Raw genomic sequence first — 12,339 nt, 5'->3', positions numbered from 1 at the left:
GCGGGGTGACCAGGGCCAGGCAAGTACAGTGGGAAGAAAGGTGGCCACAGGATGGATGCCCCCGGGGTCAGGGCAGGAAAGACGTGCTGTGATTGAAAGGTGCCACCTGTCAAATCTTCACGGGAAATCTGAGCCTCCTAGGCCAAGGGAAAGTGTTGTACCAACAGGGCAGTAAACAATGCTCTCCTTGGACCCAAGGCTCTTGAGGTGGGGGTGGGGTGCGAGGGGGGAGGAGGAGGGGGAGGCGGGCAGACCCAGGAGCTGGGGGCTGGAGGCCACTGGCTGGGGCTAAAGGCAGCCGGGGAGTGAGGCCGCTCAGCTGGAGGAAGGAGACAGCTCCAAGCCCCCAGGCAGAGGCCACGCAGGTAGGAGAAGCCCCAGCCGTTTCTAAGTGGCCCCCTCCAGCTGCCCAACCCCTCTCCCACCTCCCAAGGCCTGGAGCCTCTACGCAGAGCCCCAGAGTGGGAGAAATCCGGGCTCTTCGCTAACCCTCTCCACCTCTTTGTCAGCTCTCTTTAGATGCCAGAGGTCAGGGACCCAGCCCTAAGGTGTTGGGCAAACTAGAGATCAGCCCACAGGTGGCCATTCACAGGGAGGACAGGACAGGGGCAGAGAGGGTCTTGGGAGTCCAGGCCAGCTGGGGTGGGAGGCAGACTCTCTAAGCAGTTGAGACTGGTTTCTCCAAGGGAGGGTCACTGGCTGGCGTGGGGGATGGTGGCAGCCTCAGGACCACCAGAAGACAGGGTGGGAGGCAGGGGTTCGGGGTCTCATGAACAGAACCATAAAGCGTCGTCTACAGCATTTGCAGCTTGGGACTCCAGCTCCTGGGTTCTTTTTCTCCCAGTCAGCCGAGAGAAACCCAGAAAGGGAAAGGGATACAAAAGTAGGCTTCCTGGGGAGGAAGGAGGAAGGGAAGAGAAGAGGGAGGAAGGGAGGGAGGACAGCGCCTGCCATGCATGGTAGAGAGAGAGCTGCACTCGTCAGCCACAGCCAACCGCCCTCGCCTGCCAGCGGGGTGGCCCTCACTCTGGGCCCCTGGCTGGGGAGCTGGTGGGAGCCGCATCCCTGTGGGCGGCAGCGCCAGGCTGGTTGTCAGGAGACCTGGATTCTAGATATGGCTGAACCATTCAATTGTCCTGTGACTTTACTCAAGGGACTCCAACTCCGCGAGCCTCAAGTGCCCAATCTGTAAAATGGGGCCCGTAACGCCTACTTCCAAGGGCGAGAGCGAGGAATGAGTGAGGTGGAACAGGGCACCACACCGTAAGCTGTCAACCTCCTGTAGAATTGTTAGTGTTGGGGTGGGATGGTGCTATCCTGGCTTCTCACCTCCTGAGTTTCTTCACTCCTTATCTATTTATGACGAGCCTGCGGGGCGGAAAGCTGAGGTGATGAACACGCAGGACGGCGGAGGGGTGTGTGTGTGTGTGTGTGTGTGTGTGTGTGTGTGCGCGCGCACCTGCCCGTCCTTCCCCACCCCCGCCTCCCCCACAGTGTGAGGCATGTAGACAAAGGGAAAGATGGCTGCATCCCTCCTCTATGTCTCCGCCAAGCACCACCGTGCTTCGAGGTGTAAAAGGGGCTTGTGGACATCTTACTGGCCTTCCATTCTCTCTGCCTTGTCTCACCAACTAAATGCCCTCGTGGCTGGGTCAGGACATTACGAGCTGATGTGTGCCGAGCGCTCCCTTCTGCTGGCTCAGTCGGTAGAGCACGTGACCCTTGATCTCAGGGTTGTGAGTTCAAGGCCCACCTTGGGCGTGGAGCCTACTTAAAAAAAAAAAAAGAAAGAAAAGAAAATCGGATGCGTAACAGACTGAGTCACCCAGGCGCGCCAAAGTTAAGATTTCCCTTACTATGGGGTATCTAGAATCCACTTACGTGCTAAAGAAGTTGTGTATCTCTAAAAGGGTAAAGAGTAGGCCGTTTCTGGAATAACCTCAGCCAGAGACTACATCCCCCCAATCCCAGCCCCTATTAATGTCTCAGGAGGCCCTCGTTTTCCACAGAACAGTTTGGAAAACCTGATCTAGATGAATCCTATGTTTGTCAGTGAAAACTGAGCACTTGAGAAGGAAAGGGTCTGTTCAGGTCTCAGAGGGAGCGACCAGGAGATGGGGGGTCAAGCCAGCTCTCGGCCTCCTGGCTCCCTGCTGATGTGCATTCCATCCTGCTGGTTTCCAGTTAATCCATTGCTGGAGCCGCTCAACCATGAAGGGGCTCTAGCGGGAGGGGTGCGAGCATCTTTGTAAATTCTAGCCGGCTTCCTCAGAAATGGTGGGGGCACCGAATCCAGGGACCCCAGGGATCCGGACTGGAGGCAGTAAGACCCGAGTGGGTGGCAGGAACAGAGCCTTGTCACCAGTCTGCCTGTCTTCCTGCCCCTGTCCCAACTACCCGGGTGCCCTGGGTACCGTCGCCCAGAATGGTGGCGTCGCAGAGGGCAGGAGGTATTTTTAGCCAGTGACAGGAGCGCCTACTTCTCTTACCGTCTGAGTCATGCCCTGAACACTATTTGAGGATTGTTTTCTTTGTAAACAGACACCCAAGAAGGGTAGGGGGATGAAGGAGGTGGCCCTGCCCCCCCCCCACCTGTTTTTGTACATCCTACAGTAGGTACAGTACTTGGATAGGGAACCTCACGTTGAGGTATCATAATGTCCCTCTCCCCCGACTCGTCCCTGGCAGTCGGAGGCTCAGATGTCTCTGGCAGAGGTTAGGGAGAGTACGTTTCTATTCTTCACCAAAACAAACTCTTCCGTGTCCAGGCCCGGCTTTTCTGAGAACCACAGGTGGACTGTGCCAAAGCTGGGGCAGCTGGAAGAGACCCAGACACCAGCTGGCCCAGGTTTTCCCAGATTTCTGGCATTTTTACACCACCCCCAGAATTAAGCCACATCTGTACCACCTGTATCCTTTCCTGAATGCCTTCCTTTGAATTAACTTATTTTTAAATTCAATAAATGTATTTTTAAAAGAAACCTTATCTCCCTAGTGGAAATGGACACTCAATATCACCGGCCAGGAAGAGAAAGGAACTGTAAACATAAGTACAGTGGAAACAGAACAGCCCTATCACATTCTATCTATATACTCCCGCCTGCTTTGGGCTCCATTAAAACGGGAGAGTAGCCTCTGTCCCACAGGTGTTCCCCGACACCCGCACCACATTGTACACATTGTAACCATCTCGTTGGCTTCTTCAGAAAGAGGCAAACTCATTGAAGAGGAATCATAGGATCTAATGTTCTCTAGAGCCCAAGCCACAGCCCGCAGAGGGCTGTTAGGGGGGCGCCATCCAATGTCAAGTCACTGTGGCCCTGTACCCCTTTGAGGTACAGCGCTGTACCCCTTCACTTTATCACAGTGAGAAAACATCATGTCTTGCTCAAGTCACAAGCCCAGGCATTGGGGGACCCGGGACTAAACAGCAGGCCTCCAGACTCTGGGGCCAGCGCTTTCCGCGCGTGGGGCCTTCACCTCACACGGCAATGGGGCACGACCAGGTCTGCTTGTCTCCACTTTCCAGAGATGGAGCACAAGGAAGGGGAGCCCTCCAAGGACGGGACCACTGTCTCCCCAGCCGCAGAGGCCCCGGTGACGCAGGGAGATGGAGCCTCTGCAGAAAAGGAGGCCAAAGCCACAGCGGAGAAGATCCTCAAAGAGGGGCCTCCGGAAAGAGCACTGGCCGAGGCCAGCACGTCAGCTGAATTTCAAGGGGAAGCAAACGGGTGGGATGAGGTCAAGGTGGAAGCCAAAGGGGAGGCAGAACTTCACAAGGAGGGCGGCGGGAAGGAAGAGATCACGGCGGCTCCTCAGGAGACCGCTGATGGGAAGGAAGAGACCCAGCTTGACCCCAAGGAGGCCAAGGAAGGGCAGGAGACCACGCCGGCCTCCGAGAAGCAGCAGGCTGACGAGAAGCAGGCCGAGCCTGAATCTAGGGAGGAAGCCCGCGTGAGTGAGGAGGCCAAGGCTGAGCCCAAGCAGGCCACTGGGGAGCGGGAGGCCGAGACTGGGGCCGAGGAGGCTGATGGGAAGGAGGGGGCCACAGCGGCCTCTCAGGAGGAGAGCGACAAGCCGGAGGGGCCTGCAGCGGAAGCTCAAGGGAAAGCGGGTGCCCCAGAGGCCGGGTCGGACTTGGAGACGAAGGCTGCCGTGGAAGAGGAGGAGGCCGAGGCTGAGCCTCAGGAGGCTGACGTGAAGGAGGCGGTGAGTCAGGCAAAGGAGGGGAGGCAGGAGGCCCCCACGGTGTTCTGGAGTCCCCGGCAGCCCAGGAAGCAAGCCCCCGCCCCGCCCCCCGTTGTTCCTTTGAGAAAGTCCAGTCTTCCCACTGACATTGAGAGCCTGGGGTGGGGGACGTAGCCCCGTGGCCCCAGGCTGCCTTCTAGATCTTTCTGCAGTCCTCACGAAGCCTTGGGCAGGCGCTTGTGTGCCCATGAGCCCGCACAGATCGTGTTTGTTCCAGGAGTCAGGTGGTCCCCAGGAAGAGCAGGACCAGGGTGTGGAGAGAGAGTCGGAGGAAGGAGCAGGAGTGATTCCCAGCTCCCCCGAGGAGTGGCTCGAGAGCCCCAAGGAGGAGGGCAGTGGCCTCAGCCCAGGTGAGTGAGTCCAAGGAGCTCCCCTGAGGGGGGCGCAGACAACACGACAGGGGAGCTCCAGCTTCTCTCCCTCCCTTTCCCTTCCTCCAGGTGGGTTGGGTCCAGACACCACAGCAGCTTCGGGAGAGACCAGTCCTTCGGCCAGGTAATGTCAAGGTCTGGGGCCCCAGCTCCAACTCCCTCTACCACACGCTCCTTTCAAAGTCTACCCCCGAGCCTGGGTCTCCTTGGTGCCTGAACTTGAGATGCTCTAGGATTCCTGGCTTTCGGTCCCCTGTCCCAGGGCAGAGCCCACAAAACCAAAGGAGCCGGAGAATGGGAGCAAAGGAGGGGGGAGCGTGCCTCGTCCACTCGCTCCCACTCCCCTGCTAAAGCCTCCTCGTCCTCGGCGTCCTTGACAGATCTTCACGGGGCTCCTCGTCCACGGGGCTCCTCGTCGAGTGGCTCGGCACATTCCCTAACGTCAGCACGACCCACAGAGCATGAGCAGAAAGCCTGAGTTCAGACCATGACTCTGCCACTTACCAACTGTGTGACCTTGGTTTTGTCACTTTTCTCCTCCTCTGCCAAGTGGGCACCGTGACCGTGCCTACCTCGGAGGATTACTGTGGGGCTTAAGTCACATAAAATGTACAGAGCGCTTGGGGCGCCCAGCTGGCTCGGTCGGTAGAGCATACAACTCTTGATCTCGGGGTCATGAGCTCGAGCCCCACGCTGGGCTGAGAGATTACTTGAAAAGAAAATGTATAGGGGCGCCTGGGTGGCTCAGTTGGTGGGGCACCGACTTGTGGTTTCGGCTCAGGTCATGGCCTCGCAGTTTCGTGAATTCGAGCCCCGCGTCAGGCTCTGCGCTCCCCCTCTGGCCCTGTCTCCATCTCTCTCAAAATAAATAAATAAACTTCAAAAAATAAAAATAAAATGTATAAAGCCCTTAGCACAGTGCCTGGCACACAGCAGGTGCTGGATAAAGTGAGAGCTTTCTTGCCATCGCGTAACTTAACCCATTAGAAGAAGCTTCCTTTATTTTGACCTGAAATTCACCTCCGCGTCGCTTTTGTAGGGAAAGGTAGTGGGTCAGTGTTCTCTGAGCACTCGGGACAGTTACGTGACAGGCAGAGCTGGGTGTTCTCCACTCCCCCTCGCTCTCAAGCCGTAGAGCCCCCTTAGGTAGTTCTTCTCGTCCCCAGTTTACAGACGAGGATGCTGAGACTCAGAGAAGTGACAGGATAGTCCCAAGATCAAATAAGAGGCAAAGCCAGGATTCAAACTCCCGTCAGACGTCACACTTATCTTAGTTCCGCCCACGTATCTCACCAGACCACATGCTCCCAAAGTTACACCGAACTTCATCATCCCGTCTTGACCCGCCTCCCAGTGCTGGGCACAGAGAAAATGTGTTCAGGGAGTGGGGACCTCAGCTTCCTAGGCCTCTTGTGGGTGCAGGGAGCTCCCACCCTGGCCAGCCCCCTGCCCCCCGCCCTGTACCCTATAGTGGTGGCTCCCAGCCCCTCTCACACTTCTCTGAACCTTCCCCACAGTGAGTCTTCACCCAGCGATGCACCCCAGACTCCCACGGAGCCCCCTCCCTCACAGGAGAAGAAGAAAGAGAAGGCACCAGAGCGCAGGGTGTCGGCCCCTGCCCGGCCCCGGGGGCCCCGTGCACAGAACCGCAAAGCCATCGTGGACAAGTTCGGAGGGTAGGGTGCGGGCTGCGCTGGGCTTTCCCCGGGGAACTGCGGAGGGGAGGCCCGGCCGAGGTGGGGGCACTGATGTCTGGGTCCGGGGCTCCTCCCTGATGGGACCTCCTGTGGGGTCTCACGTCTTTGGCCTGGCCTTCTCCATCCCACCCCTTCCCTGCAGGGCAGCCTCGGGCCCCACGGCCCTGTTTCGAAACACAAAGGCAGCGGGGGCAGCCATTGGCAGTGTCAAGAACATGCTCTTGGAGTGGTGCCGGGCCATGACCAGAAACTACGAGGTGGGCACGGAACAGGGGCGATGTGGGGCAGGGGACCCTTCCCTGGGGCGGCAGGTCTGAGCAGGGCCGAGCCCCAAGGCAATGTCCAGGCTCACCAAGGCCTGCTCTGGGCTCCCTCCCCTGCAGCACGTGGACATCCAGAACTTCTCCTCCAGCTGGAGCAGTGGCATGGCCTTCTGCGCCCTCATCCACAAGTTCTTCCCTGATGCCTTCGACTACGCTGCCCTGGAGCCCTCACAGCGCCGACACAACCTCACCCTGGCCTTCTCTACCGCTGAGTAAGCCTCGGCCACACGTGGCAGTACCGGAGGGGGTGGGGGGAGCCCGGGAGCCGCTGAGGCACGTGCTGCATTCACCCAGGTTGGGGAGTGGGGTGGTCAGAGGGAGGCCGTGGCCACACGCTCGTGAACCCAGAAGACACTTTGTGACGGCCGGGAACTGTTTCAGGGCGTAGCAGTAGATGAACTCGGCAAAATCCCTGTTTGCCAGGGCCTACATCCTAAAGGGAGGGACGGATCATAAACACACACCCCGTGTGAAATGTAATGCCAGGGGCGGGGGTAGGTGCCCGAAAGAAAATGCAGGCAGGGTAAGAAAGAGAGGAGAAGCCGGCCTGCTGTTTTCGACAGGCTGGTGGCTGAGATTTGGGGCCACAGTCTGACTCTGCCATTTGTTAGCTGTGTGACCTTGGACAGGCTCCTGTACCTCTCTGAGCCTTCACATTCTGATCTTTAAAATGGGCACAGCATTTCCTCTGTTGCAGGATTACGGTGAGAACTGGGTAAATAAGTAAAGTATAACCATGCCTCAACCACGGCAAACCCTTCGAAAAAAAATCTTAGCTGTCGTTCCTCTATTCTGATGAATGACATCACACTTTTTATGATGATTATGATTCTGAGCCACCTGGTGGCAATAGACTCTGCAGAGGATGTCGCCAGTGAGGGCAACTCTGAGGCCCCGGAGTAGACACGAGGGCACCCCCAAAGCCCTGGGACAGGAAATAGGTCACAAGGGACATTAGCAAACACCTTGGTCTGGAACGCTGAGCCCTCTCATCGAGTCCAGACCTGGCCACCAACCTGCCGGCAGCAACGTTCCCAACTCTGGGCCTAAGGCAGCAATGTTCCCAACTCTGGGCCTGTGTGTCCCCTGTGGGCAAAACGGGAAGAGTGAGGCCGAACCGTACTTTTTTCTTTCTTTCTTTCTTTCTTTCTTTCTTTCTTTCTTTCTTTCTTTCTTTCTTTCTTTTCTTTCTTTCTTTCAACATATTTTTAAAGTTTATTTATTTGTTTATTTTTATTTTTTTAACATTTATTTATTTTTGAGACAGAGACAGAGTGTGAACAGGGGAGGGTCAGAGAGAGGGAGACACAGAATCTGAAACAGGCTCCAGGCTCTGAGCTGTCAGCACAGAGCCCGACACAGGGCTCGAACCCCACGAACCGTGAGATCGTGACCTGAGCCGAAGTCGGACGCTTAACCGACTGAACCATCCAGGCGCCCCTATTTATTTTGAGAGAGAGAGAAAGAACGCAAGCAGGGGAGGGGCAGAGAGAGAGGGAGAGAGAGAATCCCAAGCAGGCTCTGCACTGTCAGCACAGAGCCCTACATGGGGCTCTATCTCATGAGCCGTGAGTTCATGGCCAGAGCCGAGATCAAGAGTTGGACACTTAAACAACTGAGCCATCTGGGCGCCCCTGAGCTGTGCTTTTCAAATGGGGTCTTTCTTTTCCAGCAGGTTCCTCACACAAAATATTAAGTGAATGCCCAACATATAAAACGGATTAAATGGGGACTTTTTATTTTTTTAAACTTTCCTTTAACTAAATAACACTTTCCTTATGAAATTTAGATATTGCTTCAAACACAATCTCATTCATAGAGCTTGACGTTCATGGCTGTAACGCGTATGTAATCAAATGGGCACAGAAGGCCCAAAACATGTCCTAACCCAAACGATAGTTGTCCACAGCCTGGATGACATTGGACCACGTGACCCGTTAACATGAATCATTAGAACCCTCTGGCTTCTTGGTTATTTGAGCTCATCCCTCTTCTCCTCAGCCACCTGCTCATGGTTATGAGTTTCTGCCAATAACTATACCACGTGCAAAATCTTGCTCTCAGACATTCCGCGCTCTACCTGTCCCCACCCCTTGCCCTTCTAACTCACTTGGTTTAACACCGTCACTGCAAGACATTTTTTGCCCCATGGGGACTTCTAATCCATTAACCTCACCATTTTCCACTCTCTATCAGCTTGCTTATGTCTTCGATTTCATGGTCTATCAATGTCGTCACTCAAGGGGGGACCTTTCTAGGTCGGGAGGGGCTCCTGGAGCACACCAGCTCAGCACCCAACACCCTTCCCAGGATGCTCCCTGAGGCATATGTATGGGGCCCTCGGGCACCAAGGATGCAATTGGAAAACGATCAGCCTTGATATTCCAGAAGATCCCTTTCAGGTTCACGTTTTCCTGCCAAGGGATGGAGTGAGTGCCCTGGGGTGGGAAGCCGAGGAGGTCAGGAGCACCCCGTCCTGCTCTGGGCTCAGAAGCACCTGTCATGATGATGAGAAGCCCCATGACTTGAGGGTGGTTAGGTGCTGGGTGTCCTGCTGAGCGCTTTCCTTGGGTCCCCTCTCATTCTATCCTGTCAGCAGTCTTACGGTGTGGGTAGCAGTAGTGGGGTCACTCGACATCCTAGTTCACACAGGAGGGCAGTGGCAGGGCCGTGACATGGGAGTGAACCCCCCCAGTCGAGACTGAGAACTCTGAGTGAACATCAGGAACCACGTGTCCCCGGCCTGCAGGACACAGGTCATTGTCCTCCTCCTGCTGCTGCCGGGCCATGGTTCCAAGCCAGAGCTGCAGGCAGGCAAACTGAACTATCAGGTGATGTTGCCGAGCTGCCAAGAAGCATCGGACAGGAGCAAAAAGGGAAGGATGTTGGTGGGGATGCGTGGGGCTGGAGGATGCAGAGGTCGACATGCCGAGCTCGAATCCTGCCCCCTCCTTCTCAGCGCTGTGACTCTTGGCGGCTGACTTCGCTTTTCTTTGGGTTTGGTGTGATGAGGCGTGCAAAGTAAGGGGGCCCCTGCCACAGCCATCGCCTCCCACTGCCCCGTTCGAGAACTCACCTGATCACCACGGAATCCTGGGATGAGGGGGAACAGCAGTGCCCCGGCCCCCAGAGGGCTCCATCACCTGTGCTGCCCGAGGAGCCCAGCCCCACCCCCCAGGCCCTGCGGGAATGAAGCTTCTCCCGTGTAGGGGACCAGCACCCTGACCCACACCCCAGAGCTGACACGACCGCATTGGGCGGCAGGGAGCATAGCCCATTCCAGGAAATCTTCCAGTCTGTGCCTCCCTCCTGACTCTCAGGCCAGTCCAGCTTGGGTTTCAGCCCAGCCGTCATGAGCCCCGAGAGAGGATTTCTGCCGGGCCCCCAGATTCGCCTACGGTCGGCACCCATGGCAGGTTGGCAGGCTGGGACCACCGAGACCCAGCTGCACAGCAAGGGTGCCAGGGACAGGCTTAGGGTTGAATTCCAGCTGTGTCACTGTGACCTTGAGGAAATCCCCCAAATGCTCTGAGTCTCCAGCTCCTCTTCTGCTGGTTGAGGATGGAGGTGGGGAGTACATGAGACCACTCCCGGGGAAGCCCCGATAAAGTACATGGCATGTGGTACCAAGGCCCCAACAGTGGTTTGCTCCGATTATCAGCTTCAGCAAAGCCAGCAGCACATGGCCCTGAAGAGCAGCCGGGAAGTTAGAAAAAGAGGACTTGCTGCTAAACTCCACGCAGTCCCTCAAACACTCGAAGCACTCCTGCCTCAGGGCCTTTGCACATGCTGTTTCATCTGCCTGGAATCCTCTTCCCTCAGACACGCACATGATTTACTCTAAGAAGCCTTCCCTGAGCACCCTATTAAAAAAAACACCCCCTAACATAGGGATATACTCTATCTCCCTTCCCTGCCTTATTTCTCCGTAGCACCTCTCACCATCTGACGCGCTGTCTGTGGCATGTTTGATTACTGCCTGTCTTCTGCCACAAGACTGTCAGCGACACGAGTGAGGGAGTCTGGGTTTTGCACGGTGCTGAATTCCCCACGCGAGTGCCCGGCACATAGTAGGTCCTCAGGAAACACGTAGAGACTGCATGAATATGGAGACTGCGATGGTGCAGATGATGCGAGCCGCGCTCTGGCTAGGACTGGGGTTCCATGCTCTAAACTCTTACCGAGGGGCCTGGCCGCCCAGACGACAGGTGTGCCAGCACGTGGAAGGGGCAGGTTAAGGCAGAACTGGAAACCAGAGGTCCTCCCACACGAGCATGCAGAACTGGAAACCAGGGGTCCTCCCACACGAGCATGCACGGTGCACTGAAAACAGGGGCTTTGGAATCAGGCCAAGCTGCGTTTGAGTGTGGACCGCGAGGGCCTCAGTGATCTCGTCTGTACAATAGGACGGCCGGCCGAGACGACCTCCCCGCTCCAACACACACAGTTCTGTGGGTTTCATCCTTGCTGGGCTGCCCCCCTTTCCCCCTGCCCCCCACACCCTTCGGCTTTGGCTCTGCTCCTCACCACCCCCCACCCCTGCCCCTCAGGAAACTGGCCGACTGTGCCCAGCTGCTGGAGGTGGACGACATGGTGCGGCTGGCGGTGCCCGACTCCAAGTGCGTCTACACCTACATCCAGGAGCTGTACCGCAGCCTGGTGCAGAAGGGACTGGTGAAGACCAAGAAGAAATGAGGAGCTGACCGGCGCTGCAGGCGGAGGGGGGCGGGACGCCCGGCTGACCGGCCACGGCCCCCCGAGGCCGCCGGAGCTGGGGCTCGAGCGAGGGCAGGTGGCATCAGTCTTAAACGCATTAAAGGTACTTTTGTAAAATCCTGTCTGGCCCTTCGGTGCACCCTACACCCCCCCACCCAGGAACCTCGCTCACTCTGGGGTAATGAAGCCCGGCCGCCGGGCTTCCTCACTGGATACGATCTTCTCAACAACCACGACACCGTTCGGGAAAGTACGAGGGCCTGGGTCCCACCACTAAGCAGCTGTGTGACCTCGGACCAGTGAGTTAACCTCTCTGAGCCTCAGTTTACCATCTGAACAGTCACACCTCGTGGACCTGTTGGGAGGGTTAAACGAGACGATGAAATGAATGGAAAGCTTTGCCCGGTGCCTGTCACATCAAGTGTTCGATAAGTGAGGCCAAAAGTAAATGCATTTGTATGTTTTGAGCCATCGGTGGTGTTTTTCCCGATTCTCTTCCCTCTTTCCACACTTCTCCCAAATTAGGGAATTCCAGAACAGGTGCTAGAAGATTCTCTAGAAACTTCAAACTAGGTTAGTGGGGCCTGGGGCGATTCCCTCAACTCAAAGATACCCTACATTTGTGTCTAAAGTGCTGGTTTTCCCGCAGCCTAGAACCACTGGCCCCTGAAAGTCCTTCCTCCGGGTTAAGTTAATCCCTTCTGCTTGGGCTGAAGATTTGGCTTGGCTTTGTTTTTTCTATTGCTCATTAGAGACGCACCCCCTGAGCTGCTTATAATTTCCTGCTGACAATCCTGTCTGGCTCTATCAGTCTTTTGGAGCTTTGTGTGTGGATGAGAACAGCTCGTGAAAAACACAAACGAAATCCAGCCGGTTTGGCACTGCGGCAGGAGGTGTGGACTCTGCCCTGATTGGCAGAGCGGACCCAGGAACCCACTGAAGCACTCTGGGCCTCAGTTGCCTCATCTGTAAAGTGGGAGCATG

General features: G+C 56.4%; 1 protein-coding gene across 2 annotated transcripts; it reads left to right on the top strand.

Annotated features, from left to right (window-relative positions):
- Positions 1-255: 255 nt before the first annotated feature.
- SMTNL1 (smoothelin like 1) lies at positions 256-11,822 on the top strand. 2 transcript variants are annotated; one of them, XM_060606700.3, is made up of 9 exons: positions 259-365; positions 1,154-1,263; positions 3,530-4,209; positions 4,466-4,598; positions 4,689-4,743; positions 6,137-6,295; positions 6,459-6,573; positions 6,700-6,851; positions 11,190-11,822. In XM_060606700.3, the coding sequence occupies exons 3-9, from the start codon at positions 3,532-3,534 to the stop codon at positions 11,332-11,334; spliced, it is 1,437 nt and encodes a 478-aa protein (XP_060462683.3). In that variant the 5' UTR covers positions 259-365; positions 1,154-1,263; positions 3,530-3,531; the 3' UTR covers positions 11,335-11,822. The 2 variants fall into 2 exon arrangements, with proteins under 2 accessions (XP_060462682.3, XP_060462683.3); XM_060606699.3 differs by lacking the exon at positions 1,154-1,263 and having other exon boundaries at positions 256-365.
- The last annotated feature ends 517 nt before the right edge of the window (positions 11,823-12,339 follow it).

This window comes from Panthera onca, chromosome D1 (genome assembly GCF_046562875.1).
Source record: "Panthera onca isolate mPanOnc1 chromosome D1, mPanOnc1 haplotype 2, whole genome shotgun sequence".
Taxonomy (NCBI): domain Eukaryota; kingdom Metazoa; phylum Chordata; class Mammalia; order Carnivora; family Felidae; genus Panthera; species Panthera onca.
This window is presented reverse-complemented; position numbering and strand designations above follow the sequence as displayed.